This window comes from Electrona antarctica (assembly GCF_951216825.1).
Source record: "Electrona antarctica genome assembly, chromosome: 6".
Lineage (NCBI taxonomy): Eukaryota > Metazoa > Chordata > Actinopteri > Myctophiformes > Myctophidae > Electrona > Electrona antarctica.
Genome location: NC_136811.1, coordinates 29,902,249 through 29,923,340, shown reverse-complemented (window position 1 = coordinate 29,923,340; position 21,092 = coordinate 29,902,249). Strand labels below are relative to the sequence as shown.

General features: G+C 41.9%; 2 protein-coding genes across 2 annotated transcripts; both read left to right on the top strand.

The window, feature by feature from the left end:
• Positions 1–1,484: 1,484 nt before the first annotated feature.
• frrs1l (ferric-chelate reductase 1-like) lies at positions 1,485–5,127 on the top strand (the record flags this gene model as incomplete). Its single annotated transcript, XM_079503713.1, has 5 exons — positions 1,485–1,683; positions 2,230–2,314; positions 3,056–3,194; positions 4,157–4,403; positions 4,555–5,127. The coding sequence occupies 5 exons, from the start codon at positions 1,485–1,487 to the stop codon at positions 4,725–4,727; spliced, it is 843 nt and encodes a 280-aa protein (XP_079359839.1). The 3' UTR covers positions 4,728–5,127.
• A 1,107-nt stretch (positions 5,128–6,234) lies between these two features.
• tmem245 (transmembrane protein 245) lies at positions 6,235–20,706 on the top strand. The gene is made up of 17 exons (XM_079504447.1): positions 6,235–6,855; positions 8,921–9,038; positions 9,670–9,765; positions 10,267–10,365; positions 10,443–10,658; positions 11,115–11,284; positions 14,431–14,535; positions 14,648–14,730; positions 14,878–14,968; positions 15,094–15,192; positions 15,654–15,788; positions 15,879–16,001; positions 16,712–16,857; positions 16,967–17,067; positions 17,224–17,398; positions 18,077–18,271; positions 18,665–20,706. The coding sequence occupies exons 1-17, from the start codon at positions 6,250–6,252 to the stop codon at positions 18,711–18,713; spliced, it is 2,607 nt and encodes an 868-aa protein (XP_079360573.1). The 5' UTR covers positions 6,235–6,249; the 3' UTR covers positions 18,714–20,706.
• Positions 20,707–21,092: the final 386 nt, after the last annotated feature.

Here is a 21,092-nt window from a genome sequence, read left to right as displayed (position 1 = left end):
CATTGACATGTTAATATCATACTAATCCACAGATATATAAGCAGGTCACCAAACAGTGGTGCTGTGGTAGATCAAAGCCAGCGTTAATTGGGTAGTGGTAGATCTTGTTTATAGTCCACAGGTGAAGACTAAAGAGGAATCATTATGGTTCTCAATCAAGACTGGACCCTCTCGAAAACGAGATACTATATCTCAATGGGGTATTCCTAAATAAAGAATTTCAAACAAAACAAAGACTGCTGTCAGTGCTGTGAGTGATTCCAAAACGGTGCATCCACTTGAAAGCAGTGCATCTTACACAAATACCGGTATTAAATCACAACATTAAACAAAATGATGGGTTTAAATGCCAAACATGTATGTGGGGATGTGCAGATTGTGCAATTTACAAATGGTATAAACATTCAAAGAAAGAAATGTAGTAGAAGAGACTCTTCAACCAACCCATGAAGAATTTAGAACAGTGGGCTTATACTGACATCTAGTGGTACATCTGTGTATAACACTGAGATGAAGATTTTTTTGTGATTTACAAGAATATAAGGTACTTTATTAGTAATCCCATTCAAGACAAACATTTCTATGGTTTGTATGTATAATGTATGTATATGATATTCAAGGTTTCATAACTGCTAATGGGTAATGAATATAATCTAACAAAATCACACCCGTGTGAAGTGATCGAGGGGCTTTATTTTTATTTTTTTAAAGAAAATGTAATTTTGAAGAACACTGAGGAAGCATCAGAATGTTTTTTTTATCCCTATCCGGCTATAGGGCAGGCTGAGGCCTCATTTAAATTCCAGACAATGCTCTCTTTCCCCAATTCCTATACTCCATGTCCTTCCTATTACATTTTTACTTTTATCTCAATCACTTAAGTTAATTGTCTCCTTTGTTGGATTTACAAGTGTTGCCTTTACTGGCCAGACCAATCAAACATATTGTATGATAAACATAAATGGAATCAGTTCATTGTACCGGCGAAGCCTGCTGTATTGAATTCCACCGCGCTAAATAGATTTCATTATTTTTCTAGTGAAAATGTCGGGACCCGGAGGGGAAAACCCAATTGATCGATCGCATTAACAATACGTAGTCTTTCCCTATTGGACGCTATACAGTGACTGACTGAGGGGGGATGAGACCGTCCATTCAGGACGAAACCATTCATTCTGGATGAAATTCTTATCCTCAGATTAGTAGGGATCTAGCCCACGAGGATTATGTGTTGCCAAAGTAAATGTAAGATTATAGGTAGATCTGGCTAATTGAGTTTTGGATCCATCTAATCATCGTGGACGTGGTCATATTATGGTCAACAAACGCTGCATTCGCCGGAAAAAACAGCAAAAGCAATAACGATGCGAAGATGATTCGACGGTGCGATGGATGTCTATGAAGACACCGACACTGACACGCAGTCTATGAGGATGTTGTCGGATTTATCGTTATTTTAGGCATTTTAGTTGTATTATTGGGCCATGAATTCCTTAAAGCTTGTCCATCTATCGGTACTGAGTCAAATCTGGTGGTGGGGGGTCGTGCCAAGCCCTACCGATGAGGGTTCTCTCCGGACTGGGCACGGAGGCCACGGCGAACCTGGACACAAGGAACCGCATAAGGATTCATACAGCACATTCGCCTCCGAGTTCCTTGAATCTAGATATCTGTCAGATGATGGTAAGAATCGTATTCAATGAAGTGTCTAGTTGTAACAATATAGGCCTATAGGCCTATGTGACGATTTGAGCGTTGTCAAGCAAGTAGGCTATTCTCATTAAGATTTAATTTCAAGATGCAGTAGCCGACATGTTATTGCAAGATCTATACAGGGACCGATCTATGTTGTATTTACCGATGACGTATTTATTATCTTCTGCACATTCATAACCAAAAACACCAACCCCAAGGTTTCAGCACCCAGGCCAGCTCCCTGCTAGCAGATAATGATGACCTCCCCCCACTTCTGTTTATCTGCTTTCTATGCGGGCACGCTCATTCACACGCACACGCACGCCCGCACACACACACACACACACACACACACACACACACACACACACACACACACACACACACACACACACACACACACACACACACACACACACACACACACACACACACACACACACACAGTCACAAGCTGTTGTCTTTTTGATTGCCTCAATACATTCAAGTGTGTTTGTATGCAATCTACTAGACTCCCGTTTCTACCTTTTGCAGGCTATCCCTTCCCTACAGCCCCACCGGTGGATCCCTTTGCCAAGATCAAAGTCGTCGACTGTGGAGTAACTAAGGGCTGCATCAGGTTAGCAAAACATGCCCTCTGTCTCTCATTCTCTTTCTCTTTAAACCTGCTCCCCTCTGCTTCCTAAGTAAGACAGGACTCTTGTCCAGCTGTAGAGAGAGAGAGAGAGAGAGAGAGAGAGAGCTCCAGCAGAATACAGGCTCATTCGAGTGTCTACTCTGGGTAGTTAAAGGCATCATGCTGTGGAATCATATTCAATTAAATAAGCTTGGTAACAGGAAGAGTAGGAATCAAAACATTCTTGGTACTAGGGAAATGCGGGCACCAAAACAGAGTGGGCACCAGACCTCAAAAGAGTGGGCACTAGGGGAAATCTGGGCACCAAAATGGCTCTTTGCGTTCATAGAACGCATTTTGCACCTGTCTGGCATGCGTATTACTGGAATGCAACTACATTTATATGATTTCTTTCCCCCACCCAAAATATGTTTAGTCAAATTTGATATTAGTTTGAGGTTAAGTTTAACAATAGTTCTGGGAGGTTAAAGGTTAGGTTTAGGCGGTCTAGTGCCCACTCTTCTTGGAAGACTATAGGCACCTCTAGTGCCACTGCCCACTTTTCTCATCCAAAGTGCCTCTTCCTGGTGCCCACTCTTCTCTAGTGCCCAGTCTTCCCCAAACAATGGTGCCCACACTTCCTGTATTTACCTTGTTATATTGGTTTGACATTGCAGTTATAGGTGGTCAACCTTTGTGGGTATAATAAGTTGTATAAGTGCTCATGTTGTGTATTATGTCCAGGTACGGGAAGCCAGGATGTGATGCTGAGTCATGTGACTACTTTCTGAGTTACCGTCGCATTGGGACAGATGTGGAGTACGAGCTGAGTGCAGACACAGATGGATGGGTGGCTGTAGGGTTCTCCTCTGACAAGAAGATGGTGAGCATCTATACATCATGAGACTTACCACACAATTAAATCGTCATTGTTTATTTATCTTTGACACTATACAAATGTTGCACACATGAACCCTAACATCCCTATTCTGGGAATGTGATAATTGGAACATTCAGAGAAAACACATTGTAATCTTGTAGATCTGCTTTTTCAACAAAGAGATTTGGTGTAGATGGGAAAAGGGAGGAGGAGGGCATCCACGTACAGACCCCTGGGGGACTCCGGGCAACCAAGTATAGGTTTAAGTGGTTAAAATATGTTTCTATATAGCATGTGAAAAAAGAAAGAGAGGTCGCACAGCTCGTACTCACGATGCAAGAAACTTTTATTAAACCAGCGTTTCGGCACCGAAATACCTTCTTCAGGTTATGATATAAATATTAAATATATATATATATATAGCATAATTATATAGCATCTATATAGCATGTGCCTATTTTGTGACAAATATTAATATAGTGAATACTATTATTTGATCAACACATTTGACATAATATATGTTGAAAATGATGACAGATATACATGCTGTCCCAAATTATACATACTCAAATCAAATGTGTAAGATGACAAACAGCTTTCAAATACTTACTACAACTTTACTAAAAAAAATAAAACTCACATGGTATAAAGCCACTGAAGATAATGCTAACTTTCAGCAATATTGTGCGTTTCCTTCTTGATGGACTAAAGAGAACAAATATAAACTTGACCATCTCATTTGGTATTTTTGGATATAGCCTATTTACACATTACTTTACCTTCCATCTGAATGTTTTTAACCTTTTATTTATTTCTTGTCAATTTGTATGCATTGTCTAATAATGTGTCAGCAACCACCTACTGTACTTTGCCAACAAAGTAATTCTGAATCTGATCCTGATGTCTTAAATTATGTTTACATTTTTTTTTTTATCATGTGGATGTAATTTCACTCTCTTCCTCAGGGAGGTGATGATGTCATGGGCTGTGTACATGATGATAATGGCCGCGTGAGGATCCATCACTTCTACAATGTGGGCCAGTGGGCCAAAGAGATAAAGAGGAACCCAGCCAGGGACGAGGAGGGCGTTTTTGAGAATAACCGGGTGACCTGCCGTTTCAAACGACCATTATATGTCCCTAGAGAGGAGACACTTGTGGACTTGCACCTATCATGGTACTACCTGTTTGCCTGGGGACCTGCTATACAAGGTGTGTTTCCTCCACACAGCAAAATCTCCAGTAGAGAATTTAGCTCGGTGTAAAAATGGACCCAAAATGCTGTTCACTTTATATAAATGTACGCTATTTATTTTCATTTTTGCTCCCATCTTACAGTATGTCATCTTACCTTTACCAACAGGTTCCATCACAAGGCATGACATTGACGCTCCCCCCGTCAGTGACCACATGATCAGTATTTATAAGTACGTGGACATCTTCATGCCCTCCACAGCCTACCAGACCTTCAACTCTCCATTCTGCCTGCTCCTCATTGTAGCGCTCACCTTCTACCTGCTGATGGGAACACCCTAACCCATCACAGGAGGATAGGTGAAGAAGAGGAGAGAAGAGAAGAAAAGAGAAGAGAAGAGAAAAAAGGAGAAGAGAAAAGATGAGAGGAGAGAAATCAGAGAGAAATCAGCAATAAGAGTATTTTCCATTTATAACTAGGCCTAATCACACAGCCTCCATCGAGTATACAATTTGCACAGGAGACTAGACGACATAAACAAAACAATAAATATATGGATTATACTTAACTAAAATATCTTACTACTTATCACCATGCAAACCCAACTTAAAGATGGAGTGCCAATGTATTTTTCCAGTTTTTCATTTCATGTTTATGAGGTGACAGTACTTCATTAGACCCCTTGGTGTGGTTGTTATGTGCTATGATGTCTTCCATTTGAATTTAGGGTTTCTTCCTGGAGGCTGAAACTTTGACAGTCAAACGTGCCAATGAAAAAAACTGTGATATAGTGACATCACAATATCCCCTCACGGTACTCCATCTTTAAGGTTTGGTATAGAGCTGCAGTGCATTCACATACAAGGTACAATAAGATAGTGGCATTATAGTTTTAGGTAAAGATTATTTACATTTACATGTTATAGCCTACTCTGGAACCTGCGTGTGCACTACATGAGTCAATAACTAACTCTTAAGAATCATCATGGGACAGAGCGGGAATTGACTACATGAAGATAACAAAGGACATTTCATCATCATGGCAACAGATAAGGAGACTAAAGTAAAAGCTCTGTCCTGGCCTGGTAAACCATATAAGTATAGTCCAGAGGACATGCTCGAAAAGAGAAAGGTATTTAATAGAGTAGAGTAATGATAATTAGTTTATCATTACTCTGTGTGTGTGTGTGTGTGTGTGTGTGTGTGTGTGTGTGTGTGTGTGTGTGTGTGTGTGTGTGTGTGTGTGTGTGTGTGTGTGTGTGTGTGTGTGTGTGAGAGAGAGAGAGAGAGGGGGGGGGGGGGGGGAGAGAGAGAACAATAGCTGTGAAGTGTTTGGTGTGTCTTACTGAAGCAATAACACTCTGAACTCTCGGATTGTGTGGATGACATATTTGCATATTGATAAAGTTCTTCCCATGGGTTTAATGTTGTAGCCTATCAATTTGAAGTAGGCTAAGCATACTTATTTAAAGTTGCTAAATGTACTATAGGCTACTGTTCACAGATTCCATATTGCAATGCTTCCCAATTAAAGAAGTGTTATACCATGCCTGTGTTTGTAATCAATACACATGATGATGTTATCAATACATTTTGTTTTCAGTAAACTGTGGCTTCAGCCACAGATGCTTAGGTAGTTACCAAATACAATTAGATGAAAACGGCCACAAGACAATGTGAATTATGAGCTTTAATAACTCAATTAATTACTACATTATGTAATATGTAGGCTAAGAGAGTAAAACGAATTAGACTACGTTACCCAGCATTCCCCGCACCAGAACTACGTCATTTGTTTTGCTGTTTTGCTGCCTCGTGTGGTAGGAATTGGGAAAGGAGGAGGGCGGAACGACTCCGACTTGGATGAAGATGGCAGACGAGGAGGACTCGGGGCCAGAGACAGCACCTGTCTCCCCCCCGGAGAGCCCTCTAACTGCCCGGGCGCACTTCGTCTCCTTCTCCGAGAAGGTCCAACCGGCCGTAGACATGGTGAACCAACTATTCACCCAGCCGTCGTCCCTCAAATTCGACAAAAACATCAAGCAGGCCTTCTACAACACGGGGGCTATGATCTTCGTGGCTATCTGTTGCGGAGCCACGGTACTAGTTTACTTCATCCTGGAGGCCTTCCTTCGGCCGCTGCTCTGGGCGGTGTTGTGCGGTACTTTCCTCCATCCGTTCAAGTACTCCCTGGCCCGACTCGGTCGCTCGTGGCTCAGTGGCCTGCAGGACACCGGGACGCCGATCGTCGTGGGGACGCTGCTGATCCCCGTGTGGTGTGTGAACCATGTGATGGAGGCGTTGGGGAAGCTGGTGTTGGAGAGGCTCACGGTGTTGCTGGTGATCGGGGCTGGAGCCCCAATAATCTACTTTCTCTACCTGTTCTGGAGCGTCATTGGCATGCAGGTGGTCCTGGAGTACATCTGCATGGTCATCGGAACCGCTCTGGACTGCTTTCATTCCGTGTGGGTGAGTGAAAAAGCACACACTGTCAATGTTCACAACTCTGGAGAGTTGTGAACATTGAGTTCTCGGAATTACGGACATACACTACTTTTCCCTGTCAACAGTCAGTATCAATCATTAACTGGGGAGTGGGGACCCCCTGGGTGGGTGAGTGAAGTAGGCCTAGTACACAAATCCTCATGTTCATGTAACTTTTTGGGTACAAGTGTACATTTTGTTCCATTCTGTACACTCTCAGGGACCAGGTAAATTAAAGGTAGAGGGGTAAAATTAAAGCAAGAGTACCTTTATAACATTGGAAAATTGGCTGCGGAGTAAAATATCAGATTGATTGATTGATTGATTGAAATATTTATTAACAGTTTGCAGAATTACAGTACATTTCAAGCACAAACTCAATACAAAGACTGTTAACTGTGAGTGGACGACCCAATTAAGCATTACACTTGTTTACAAGAGGGTCCACCATGTTCAATTCATCAAAACATTTAGAGACGTACAGATAGACACTACTATATAGTCAAAGAACAGAGCAGGAATTCATCATAAAGGAGGTAAAAAGGGAAAAGAAACCTATACAGTGAGGGGAAAGGGGGGGGGGGGGGGGTGCATATGTTTTGTCATGTGCCATGGGGAGTAGCTTACATGTGTTACATAATTACATGCCAATTCTACAGGACTGCAATGGAAATAATAACTTTATATCAATATCCTAGCTGATATTAGGTAGGCTACTATATGCAAATATGTTGTTGTATTGTATTTTAAATCAGTTGGTCAGCCAGGGAACATTGTAATAAACATTGTTGTAACAACAATGCACTGTCTGTACCCTGTCCTGGGGTCAGCCTACACATTGGGTTGAAATCATCAAGCAGTATTAAAACTCATACACACAGACTTCCAATTTAATTGAACATTGACTACCAATGTAACTCTTGAGAGTGCCCAAATGTATTCCTACAAGTCCATTTTATAGACTAAAGTTAAATTAACATGCCGAATTCTGCTGTGCAGTGAGCCACATGTACAAACCCGGTGGAACAAGAGATCTTTTGATTGATTTAGTTGACCTCATTTCAGATAGACTTGTGGTAAACGACACTTATCCTGTTACCTTTACCTCATCCATCAGTTGATCTTATTTCCAGCAATTTAGTTATCAATAGCATTAGCGTTATGCTGAAATGTACCAGGGTTCTCTTTGTGTCTGAGCAATGTGATGGAAATTATATTAAATCTATCTACTGGTCTATCCACTAGCCACATAATCTCTATAAATAGCTTAGTTGAAGCATTATTATTATTATTATTATTATTATTATTATTATTATTATTATTATTATTATTATTATTATTATTATTATTATTATTATTATTATTATCTTTCTTTTTCTTTAATTTTTTTGCAATATGTATTGCAATAATAGAATAGAACTTATGTAATTTCACCAGATGCATTTACACTTCAATAGCTCTAAATTATTCCACTCTTGCAATAATTAGGGTGATTTTAGATGCAGAAATAAAGCAGTTGCTCTGGTTGACTCAACAACCAAGAACTGATTACATCAGACCAGTTAGCAAGGACGGATTAAATCAGAGTAAATTATGTTATCTACCACTATCATATGGTCTATGCTGTTTTTCTTCCACAGTAGTCATAACAAATGCCAACCTGGAGACACACTGGCTCAATTTATGTCAGCCACATTGCATCCTTTGTGATGTGACTATTGCACAACATGCATACACCAAGATGTTGTTGATGCTGAAATGATATATTGTGCAGCCCTAATGGAAAGTTCTTTGTGTGAAGCAGAGCCAGCTCATGGTGGTGAATTGATAGCTGACAGGGGCATCACATTACATGGCTTCCATACCAAATTGTTTTAATGAAGCTATTGTGCTTAATATGTGATAGACAGCGGGTACGCCGGGTAGTAAATATTTATTAGGCTTTTGAATGATAGAGTTTTATCAGCTGCTCTAGCAATATCCTATGTCCCATTTTATCCATTTATCAGTCTCATCTCCACCATGCTTCTTTCTCTTTCCCTCTCTCCAGGTGTGTACTGTGGTAATGGGCTACGTGTTGACAGTAGCCTTTAAGTGGGGCCCCAGTACAGAGCGCTACCTGAGGGCCGTGGCGGTTCCTGTCTGGGCTATCTTGCTGTTCTACCTGGGTGAGGAGGAGGACATGAAGGGAGACGAGGCATAGGAAGCCTGTTGAGACAGGCTAGTAGGACAGAGTCAAGGAATTCATCTTTAATGCAGTTTTAACTTTGGGAGAGTCTTGACTAACTTGTCTCTGCAAGCTTACATTGTGAATGAAGCCAGCCAAATGTAATGCAAGTTTGAAAGTTATGGTATAACAAACCCCAAACAAACATACTTTTTGATACTTATGATAAAGCACACTGTCCAAAGGACCAGAAGTCCACTGAGCTGGGTGCACGCACGCATGCACGCACACACGCACGCACGCACGCACGCACCTACACACCTACACACACACACACACACGCACACGCACACGCACACGCACGCACACACATTCTATTTCTGAATTCTAGCGCCAGATGAGCCGTCAGTATTTTTAGTTGCATGTGATGCACTGAGTAGTGCCAACCTTTTAACCTTAAAGCCTGAAATGTTAAATGTGTTTGAGACTTCACCGGAATTTAGTTGGACTGGTTTGGCTCTGCTGTGTATGAGAATTACAGGAGTGCGGAAGGGATTCACAAGTTTGAAGTCAAAACTGAGAAGAAAAATATAAAAGGTGCTTTAACTGACACATGTGCTCACTGTGTTTAGTGTCCCTCACTGGCTCGTGGAGAGTGCCGATATTTGTGGTTGTGGTCGCGCTCCTCATTGTGGGCTACCAAGAGAAACCACCTGTTCCTGGGAAAGGTGAGATTGTGACACATACACAGAGGCATACTTACAACACACATGCTTCTGTGCACACGTGACATGTGCATGCTGCTATATCCATATAGGCACATATGAACTCTATACTCTCCATCTGTACATCAACATGAGAGGATGAGTAAGATCCCAAAATAATAAGGATCACTTTATTCATGACAGCTTGGGTTGGTCTGCCAGTCAAGCCCCTATATCTCTGAACTGGGTCCAGGAGGAAGACTGGTAGAATAATACATTGTGGGCAAGGTGGGGCCTTAACCACGTAGGCCCTATATAATTTGTTGAATGACAAATGGGTAACGACATGCCCAAAATAACGCCAGTTTGAAAGTGGTTAACACAGTAGTACAAAAACGATGAAGGCCTACCCATGGTGATTTTACACACAGTCATACAGACACGCCGATCTGCCATTGATGCCTGGAGCTCTGTATATCCACTACTTTGTTTAATCCTTCCTCTCCTCACGCTCTTTCTCTCTAGGAGAGTTGTCAGGACAGGTATTGTCATTTGCTGCCAGCACCATCTACATGGCGATCTCCTGCAGCAAAATGCGCCTGAAATCAGAAGCCTCGCCTAAATGTGAGACAATACATTTACCCTCCTGTCTTCATTTTTTAGCAAACATTAGTACAATAAATCACTGACATCCTTTCCAGGCAAAGAGCCTGTGGACACCGTGGGCCCTGTTTCGTTCCCCACCGCCCCAGGCTTCCGCAGGGGCTCCCGACCAACGCTGGGCGGCCTCTTCCAAAAGGAGAAGAGCCCTACGAAGGCCAGTGACATCTATTTCATCTTGCTGGTCTGGGCCATTGTACTAGTTCAGGTCTGGCTCAACCTGTGGATCCTACAGCTACTGCCTATCCCTGTGGCTGGTAACACACACACACACACACACACACACACACACACGCACACACACACACTGTAAATATGTACTGTATGTCCATATAAACAGAAGTACAAGAACACATTGAAGGACATAAACACTGCCAGTGCAGTCATACAATAAGTAAACGTCCAGTTACAAACTGCCTAGATGCCAGAGCAATGTTACCTAATATAGTTAACATACAGACACAGCAGACATCAATCATGGATAAAAGAAACAACACGTCCTCCAATTTGAGTGGCTTCCTATAATAGCTGATACTGAGCAGTGAGCAGTACCTTTTTGAGACGCCGGCCATTTGAAAGCCCCTCACTTCACAACCACCTTGTACCCCACACTGCCAAATATAAAAGTTTACATCTGTAGCCTAGCTGCGAGATGGTTGATCACACTAAAGAGTCATGTACGTAGCATTAATTGACTGTCTAATGTGTCTTAGTGTGGATGATAAAGAAGCTGGTGGTCCACTTTGGTCTGAAGAGCTTTGCTGAGCGGACACTTCACTCGTGGTGGGCTGGTCTGGAGGTGTTTGGACGTGAGCGACAGGAAGCGCTTATGCCCGGACCAATCAAAGGCCTTGCTCTGTTTATGCTCCGAATTGATACCAAGGTAACACCTCTGGCTTCCTCTTCCTGGTTTGAAACTTCCTCATCAACACACATAATACACACTCTGTCTCCTCCATTGACACATACAGAACAGGCATCATAAACAACGTCCTTCACTGTCCCTGATGACCGTCAAAGCCTGTCTGCTCTACAGCGAAAACTGCCGGTGAGATCCCAGTTAGTGGGGTGTATCGAAGAGTGAATATATTACGCACTTAATTGCACATAAATCACACTGCATCACAGGTCATTTAGCTGAAGAAGTTCCTTATGGGTTAATATTTTTGAAGTTTAACCCATTAAAACCGAGAAAGCATCTGTGTAATTTTATAATTTTGCGTCGGCTATTCAAAAACAGCAGATCTACAAACTTGTACATCGGCTATTTTTGAACATTTTTTGAAAGATCTTGAAAGTGTGAGAATTACTGATTTAGAGTCACCCTCCGGTCTTAATGGGTTAAATTATTTTGTATTTGTTGTCTTCTTGGTGTGACCTGGTGTGAACTGTTATCACAACACACAGTTATTACAACTGTATATCGGATCCATACTCCCATTCCCCATTCCAGAAACGGCCACTGCCCTTCCCACCTCCTCCTGATTCCCTTATTGCCTGCACTGTACCCAAGCTGCGGCCATGTTCTTGTAGTTGCTCGGGTACATGTGGTGATTGTTGCACAGAATCTTTCCAATAACAATGCCCAATGTCTCTTTGTCTCCTTCCCCCAAGCTCTGGCATTGGCTTAACAAGCAGGTAATGATCTGGGGTGGAATGGGTTGCTGAGAAAGACCTACGTGTGAGTGAAAGAAAAAGAATAAGAAGAAAGCAACGCGTGCGGAAGTTAGAGCCAGACAGATATTGGTCTGGCCGATACAGTATATCGGCCATTATTTGGCTTTTTAGATAACATCGGTATCGGCAATTATGCATCCGATGAGTCCTGATTTTTAACAACTTTCAACCTAGCATCCCTATTTTGGGCATAATAGGTTATTTTAAAGATATCTTTAAAAACATTGGTAATCGGTGGGCTAGGGCTCTCTGAAATCCGGATCGGCATTGGACCAAAAAATCTGGCATCGGTCGGGCTCTAGTGGAAGTGCATAAGAGCGTGTATGAGAGATACAAAAAAATAGCTGTGTGTGTGTCTGTGTGTGTGTGTACAGTAACTGGGAGCACTTTTAGTAACTTGGACTGATGCTCGTCCATCCACTGTCATCATCCATCCATCCTGACTCAGTGTTCATCCTTTAAACATCCATTCATCCTGTCTCTCTGCGTTAATCCCTTCACTGATTCCACTGCTGCCCTGCTTCCCTGCTTTCTGCTGCTCTTGATCTGAAGCTACGGCAGGGGGAGCTCATTGGCTCCTGAACCCCTTCCGTATCTTCTCTGCTGTGATCCTAATGGCGAGCTGGCTTTAGAGCGTGTTTGAGTTGCATGTGGAGATGTGCTAGCCGGGCCAGAGCAACCTTGGCTGGGGGTAATGGAGTGGGCAAGAGAGGGAGAGAGAGAGAATAGGGTTTAAGTGGTTAATAAGACTAATCGATTTAGTCAAAGTAAAAACATCATTTGGGTATACAGTGTTGATATACACTGTATAATATTCTTTTAAATGATTATGCAAAATGATTACTACAATTTATCAAAAAAGTTAAATAATCACCAAGATTCCAGAAGACAATCTTAGTTGCAGCCCTACTCCGTATTAAATTAATGAGATAATTTTGTTTTTAGACGTTTAGTGTGTATACAGTAACTTTCTTACTGACTGTCATGTAAAATCAGCCTTGTGTAAAACCAATAGCATACAGACTTCTACACAAGAAGTATCTACTAACAAGTAATTGACCTCATTAACTAATAACTGGATTTAACACACACACACACACACACACACACACTGTACAGTGTACATATATACATACATGCATACATACCGTACATAAACAGTTTAGACTAAGGGCATGTTCATACTGTCTACCTTAAAAAAATAAAAAAGGGAGAGAAGGCTTTCCATAACTATTACTATTACCAAAAGGAGACCACATAGCACAAAATGCACATACTGTGTACCGTAATTTCCGGACTATAAAGCATGAATATAAGCCGCACCAGCTACATTTAGGGGAAAAAACAAATGTGTACATATACAAGCCGCACTGGATAGAGATAGATTTAGAAGGTCCCCTAGTGGCCGTTAGCTGTAAAAATCCATAGATTAGTCGCACCATTGTATAGGCCGCAGGGTTCAAAGCATGGGAAAAAAGTAGCGGCTTATAGTCCGGAAATTACGTAATGTATGATATGGGCTGATTTTTAATCAGGTGGCCAATCACGACAAATTGTTGTCTTGAGACTGCTGGCTCATTCACATTGTCAGACACATGGTTGTGATATGTATGCCCCGTACTGCGGTCAGCTGTGGAGGGTGTAACCACACACTAGTACCGCCACCACCCTCCTCTGCTTGAACTAAAAGCCAAAACTAGTACCCATGAATGCAGAGCCGCTAGTCCAAGCTGATGGTTTCTAAATTAGGTGAGCTATGTTATGGGAACAAAAGGTCCCCACCCTTCCTTTTTTATTTTAATTAATTTTCAGCTAAAGGTGGCAGTGTGTTTTTTTTTCTTTCATAACAGGCTGACAAGTGTGAACACACCCTAATCAGTGAATATGTTAAGAGTCAGCTGCTGGCTTGCAGGCTTGTGGCATTGAGAAACCTGTACTGTGTAATCGCAGCATGTTGCGGTGGGACAAATTGGCACACCTGAATGTTGAAAGGTGACAGGCAAGGGGACATAACTGCTATAACACTATTCACGCACAAGTACACACTGCCCCTGTGTGTGTGTGTGTGTGTGTGTGTGTGTGTGTGTGTGTGTGTGTGTATTCTGGCATTCGGTCCATTGAATCGTCTACTTTTATTGTCCTCAACGTGGCAGTTGTAGGCTGCAGTTTAGATCCAAAATGGAGACGGCCCCCTCAGAATGGAAGGATATAGGTTTCTCCATGACTGTGTCCAGCCAATGTATATTGTATACCCAAACCTATTTTGAATGATGCTGACTTTCTGTGTCTTCCATTTTCCTTATCTCCACCTCTCTTTCTCCCTATCTTTGTTTTCTCTGTCTGTCTGAACAGATTATTGTGTGGTTGGAGCGATCCCTGGACAAACTCATCAGTATCTTCATCATCTTCCTCCTGGTCACAGGGACACTGCTCATGGCTCTGCTGCTCACTGCTATGGTGAAGATTGTCCCTTTAAAGTTGCCATATTTTCTCTGACACTGTGGTTCAGCACTAACGTCCTCTGTCCAGTTCAACAGAGTAACTTTAGGTCTCTGTCTTTGACTCCCAGGTTCACCATGAAAGCGTTCATATGATCGAAGTCACCAGTAACCTCATCAATGAGACCGTGTCCAACCATCCTGAGTGGGCCAAGTATGACATTCTGACTGGATGATACCTTTTCAGAGATCACACAGCATGATTTCTTAATTGTTGGCTCGGACTAGTTTGGAATTGCAATGCCCCATCTCATCCAAGTTTATTTTTACCCCTCCACCCCATGTCTGCCCCTCGCTCCAGTTGGCTCCCAGAGGCACGTGTGGTTCAGAAGGCTTTGAACTCGGCTGCTACTAACGTCTATCAACATGGTAGAGAATGGATAACGTTCAAGGTGAGTGCTGAGCATCGCGCCTACTCTGATACTTGTCTCTTGTCTCTCTGTCATGGAACGTTGGGAGTTGTAGTCATCGAACTTAATGGATTGGATATATTCATTCTATTTCTTTGTGCGTGCAGCTACATAAGATGCTAGGAGACAAGGCGAACCACACTGCAGTTATCGAGAAGCAGGTTCTCGAACTTTGGGACAGATTGTACCACTCATGGTTTGTCAAGGTAACATACTGTAAGGGGCTTCCCTTCACCTAACCACTGGGCTGGGCTCACAATTTCTGGCCACAGTTACACAGTGCAGTACGTTGTTCAGACTAGTCATTGGTCCGACAAATGACAACCCACCTCATCTCCTAACCTAACCATAACCGCAAGCACGGGAGCAGACGCTAGTCGGACATGCGGACGCATGTCGGACTAATGCCCTGTCTGAATTACATGCGGTCCCTCAGATGTCAAATGTACAGTACTGTACTTTCTGTGTCATACCCCTTCAAAACCCCTTTCATATTATTTTGTATAGAAAGGCCTAACCAGGGACTGGGCTCGCAAATTAGCCTGCTAAAAAAACAAACACATACTGTACAATGCAACGGTTTCATGTTTCATGTTTTTATAACTATAATAAATAAACATATACTCATAATTATGCATAATCTCTCTGTGTGATGTGCATATTACAGAATGTGACTAATTCTGGGCGCCACCGAGGTCAGTCGAAGTTGACGCTCAACAGACAGAACAGCTGGCTTGGTGACATCCTGGACTGGCAGGACATCGCCTCCTTTGCGCAGGAAAACATTGAGACCCTGCTTTCTGTAAGTGACTGTGTGTTTAAAAACATGTACCGTTTGATGCATGCTGCTGGGTTTTTGTTTATGCCATCTGTGCGTTCTTTTGCTTAATAGATCCTGGAGTCTCTGTGGGTATTAATGAGTCGGAACGTTGGCCTGCTCATCTCCACGACAACCACACTTCTTACCATCTTGTTCCACAGCGGCACAGCCCTGCTCAACTTTGTCCTGAGTGTGGTAAAGAACATCCTCATATAGTGGTAGTAATCATACCTCGGCGGTTGTTTCATTGAGGACCTGATGGGTTTAAACTTAAAGGACATTAAGTATCACATTTTGGTTCCTTCGATGTCATCTCCAAAACATGGTAGATAAGAAAACACAGAAACAATACATTATTTGAATGCCTAAGTAGACATATACTGACATAATGCTGTCAGACCGGGTGACGTTATGTGGCTATCATACATTGTTTTGTATGTTTTTATGACACCAAGTTTTAATGGTGATGGATTACGTGGCGACACCAAACATGAAACGACTCCATCAGTGTCCTTTAAACACTTTTGGCATGGCATTATAGGCAAAAATATAACTACAATATTATTATTTATTTTTGTCATTAAGAGTGACATTGGTGTGGGCTAGACAGAGAGTCTCAGGGTTGATCCCAGATGTCTGTCCAGCTGTCTTTGACACTGAAGACAGAACGACTGTTACAAAGCAGCCTCTTGATCAACAGATTGGCCATCTGACTGCATAAAATGTGGAATGTGCCAAACCTGCTCTGGAATGAATGTACAATGCATGGATACATGTGATACAAGTGATACATCTTTGATGGGTATAACAATTGTATTGGCTTACTTACAGTTACAGTGGAGTTTATGTTTGACATATATGCATGTATGTATGATTGTATGTACTGTATGCATGTATGTATTTAGGTAATCTTCCTGACCACATTGTTCTATCTGCTGAGCTCCAGCGGGGACTACTACAAACCTGTCAACTGGGTGATAAGCCTGACACCCCTGTCTCAGCCTGGACCCTCCTCCACTATCATAGGCATGTCTGTAGAGGAGGCCATCCGGTATGCACACACACACACATCACCTAAACTGTTGTACATTAAAGTCCCTAAAGATATAAGAGTTTTAGATTGTTATATTTGATATTTTGTGTTTGTGTTGTGTCTCAAGAGGGGTGTTTGACGCCTCTCTGAAAATGGCTTGCTTTTATGGACTCTACACGTGGCTGACACACACCATCTTTGGCATCAACATTGTCTTCATCCCATCTGGTGAGTGTAATGCTTAATTGCACTACGTCGTATGACGTAGTGCAAGTATACATCAGGCTTCGCTTAGATGATGCCGTTTTTGGCGAGATCCAGCAGTGACTGTCTTTATTATCTCCCCCTGTGGACATTTCTATCGGTCTCCTTGTGTCTCTGTAGCGTTGGCTGCCATCCTGGGTGCCGTCCCGTTCCTAGGGACGTACTGGGCAGCGGTGCCTGCCATGTGTGATCTGTGGTTGGCTCAGGGACAGGGGGTCAAGGCTCTGCTGCTGCTTGTCTGCCATCTTCTGCCAACCTATTTTGTAGACACAGCCATCTACTCGGACATCTCCGGGTATGTATGTATGTGTGTGTGCGTGCGTGCACAACAGTGACATGTCAGAGGTGTGTGGTATCCACCATGGGTGGGAATTGGGAAATAAATCAGTGCTGCAGCCTTGTGCAGAAGCAGTTTAACAATTTAACATTTTAATGTTTGTAACCGTAATTGTTTATAGACAGTTCAAATGACCTGTGCGCAAACCCTTATAACCCTTCAGTGGCTGCTTATAAACTATGACTATGTTAAACATGGACTGTAGACCTTACAACGGTCTACAGCAGGCATGCAATCTACTAACTGTTCTACTGTAGAGTCCCCAGGACTCTATAGTAGGCCCCCTCCTGTTTCTGTACACTAAATGTTTGGCGAAAATAGCAGATTTACAAGCTCACGTGTTGTGTTACAACATATTGTGAGTTCTTGATCTGCCATGTGGTAAATTTACACTCGCTGAAAATAGCAGATCTACAAGCTCACAATGCATCACAATTTGTTGGAGCTTGGAGGCTATATTCATAAATCAGGCTTTAGTCTTATGAAAGCTTCAGTGCTTTGTGCCGTTTTGTTACTGCAATGTAATTTAGGAAAATCATGTATTATTTGAGTTAAGTGAACATATTTATATTTTGTGCCTGCTTTTAAGTTTTATTGAAAATGTTGAAGTTTAAAGTGTTTGTTTCCCTCACTCAGGGGTGGCCACCCCTACCTGACAGGCCTGGCAGTAGCAGGTGGAGCCTACTATCTGGGTCTGGAGGGAGCCATCATAGGCCCCATCCTCCTCTGCATCCTGGTGGTAGCGGCAAACATCTACAGCGCCATGCTGATGAGCCCCAACTCTACCGTGGCCACTCCTATACAGTCCTCCTGGCCTCAACACCCCGTCAGGTAAATACTAAAATGCATGTACGTATGCTCAACACATTAGCCAGATCCTAATGATGTTCTGCCTCCTCGCCTCTTCCGCCCTATGTCTTCCAGCATGGCTGTGTTAAGGTGAAATTGGTGACCTGCTTTGGACTAAACAAACATCAGTGATTTATGTTCAAACATTGACGTTATGTGAAGTCCACAAAATGGTCTCATATTTCGGCAGGTCACCAATCCCACCGTAACACTGTCATGCTAGAGGACAAAGGAGGCGATGGGTTTGGGAACCAATCGCCTCCGAATTTGAGGTTTGGTATGTTGCTAGTAAATAAATACGGCTTCACATATTAAGGAAATATTGAAATAATCATCTCACCCTGACCCTAATGTTATCTCGTTTGTCACTTTCAGGTCCTTCGTAGACTCCACTCCTACTACGTTAAAGCACGATAGAGAATGAGAGGGTGTGCATCTCATCTCTATGGAACATCCCCAAGCTTTCTATTGGCTGATTACACTGACCTTCCCCATGCCCACCAGCTCTACAGGGTTGGCACAGTGTAATGTATGCTAACTGCATCATTTCTCAGTCGGATCTCAGCGTCTCTGTTGGTGTTCTAAATCAACACAACTAAATGAAAAATGACTACATTTTATCATCGCCCATCATACGGTGGTATGTGGTAACCCAAATGATTTTATTAAAATCTATAAAATCCCTATTATTTCAGAAGTGCACTGCATGGCTATGCACTGTCTGTACGCCCTACCTCCCTCCTGTTGGAGGCTCTAGTTGACATTGTAGTGCAGGTTGCCATGTAGAAAGATGAAAAGAATGTTTTTGTGTACGTTTTATGAAGCGTGTTTTGAACATAATGCTTGATTTCTCATGAATCTTAAAGGTGATATTTAGTGATATTTGTTTTTGTTAAGTGTTCAATAGCTCTATATTCCCAGGTGAATCGCAGCCATAGAGTATTTTGTTCAGTAACAGCCGTCTCCAACTCTTTACTAAACAGAAAATACATTTTCTGATTGGAATACCAATTTAATCTGATCAGGAGAGAACTCGATATAGGAAAAATGTGAAATTAGAAGTGAAAAGAATTGAACAATATAAAATTGAAGACCCCTGTTACAGAACTAACACTATAGATTAGAATGATTACAGAATCAGAATATAGAGCTTTTTTATATAGGGATGTTTTAACCCATTAAGACCTGAGGGCGATTCTACAAATGCCTTCTAAATCAGTAGCTCTCACACTTAAAGATTTTTGAAAAATGTTCAAAAATAGCAGATCTAGCAGCTCTATTTTTGAATAGCCAACGCAAAAATCTAAAATGACACATGCTTTTGCGGTTTTAATGGGTTAACAGAATACTTTTTGTTTTAAACAAAGGATATCACTTATAGCACATTTTAATGTGTTGATGTCTTTGAACTTGCTGTGTAAGTTCATGGCTCGTACAGCATGTACTGTAACACTCAGCCTCCCAGACCAGTCCTCACTACTGTTGTTTCTCTTGTGTTTCATATCAGTACTGTTCCAATTATGAGTACATGGTTTTGGACCTAATAGCACAGTCATTGTTTAGGTGCTGTGAGTACTTTGTCAAAAGACCTACTCAAAACACGTGTGTGGTTAGAGAGGCCATCCTGCTTCCATTTCACTTCTGTTACCCAGTGTTCTGTAGGTATGTTGAGAAATTAATTTAAGTATCTATTTATGCGTTTCCAACGTGCTGCCTGCACGCACGTACGCACTCTTGCACGCACGCACGCACGCACACACACACACACACACACTGTAGATGTTCACTCCTACACGTGTGCTGCAGAAATATGTTTGTATCAATATACAGTCTAGTACAGTATATACTTTTGTTCTGTTTAATAAGACTGGCTTCTCTGTGCCATTTCTTAATTACATGAATACAACAGATACACATACACACTTTACTTGGTTTTAAAAAATAGGAAAAAAAAGAAGGACTGCAGGGATCAGTCAGTGGCTCTTATAGATGGGTGCTCTTCGGTGATACAGGTGAGATTATGCACAAAAACGTTTTTTCTTTTTTTTTTCTTTTTTACTTGGTGTCATAAAATAAACTACAATTTGTGTTTTCTACTCACCTGAGACAAACAGAGCCCACTAAAGTACAGTAGAAGCACTTTTTCCACAAGGAGAGAATATAAAGTAGCTTACATAATTCAAAGCTTTAATAGTCAACCCTTACAGATGAGTCATCTGTGTAATGCACATCATTTATATCATACATGGCTACTGCGTTAGCCGCCTGAAGGTGGGAGGACCGTAATATGTTCTGGGTTGAATTGGACTAAACCTGTGGTTTAGCAACTGTTACCAGTAATGTAATATTTGTGACGTACCATTGCTGTTTGTTTTTTACTGAAAGTGCACTAATGAATAAACATCATTTGAATTACAGTTGACTTGTACGGTGTCTTCAGTGCTGTGTACTTTATTGTCTCCACCAGGCTGAAGGACGTAGCCAGAGACTATTGTTATCTTACATTTCTCTTATAGTTTCTCTTAAACTAAATCTCTGCAGATTTATCAACCATTCTAACATCCAAAACTTAATCAGCACACCTGGTTAAGAACCGTTTTGGATGTTAATATGTTCCAAGTGTGATTTATCAAGGGCAGTTTTTGAAGATCTGGATCTTTGGATCCAGGTCTGCCGAAGTTTAAATCAGGCTTAATAAGTGAATTGAACATGGTAATACTCTAGACATACGTTATTTGAGCCTTTTGGGTCCTAATGTATAATATACTGTACTAATGATTTTAATGAACATAATTCATATTGC

Coding starts and splice junctions, on each gene's coding strand:
- tmem245 (XM_079504447.1), top strand. CDS start 6,250: ATGAAGATGGCAGACGAGGAGGACTCGGGGCCAGAGACAGCACCTGTC. Junction 10,366..10,442: donor ATCAGAAGCCTCGCCTAAAT/GTGAGACAATAC, acceptor CATCCTTTCCAG/GCAAAGAGCCTGTGGACACC. Junction 18,272..18,664: donor TGGCCTCAACACCCCGTCAG/GTAAATACTAAA, acceptor TGTCACTTTCAG/GTCCTTCGTAGACTCCACTC.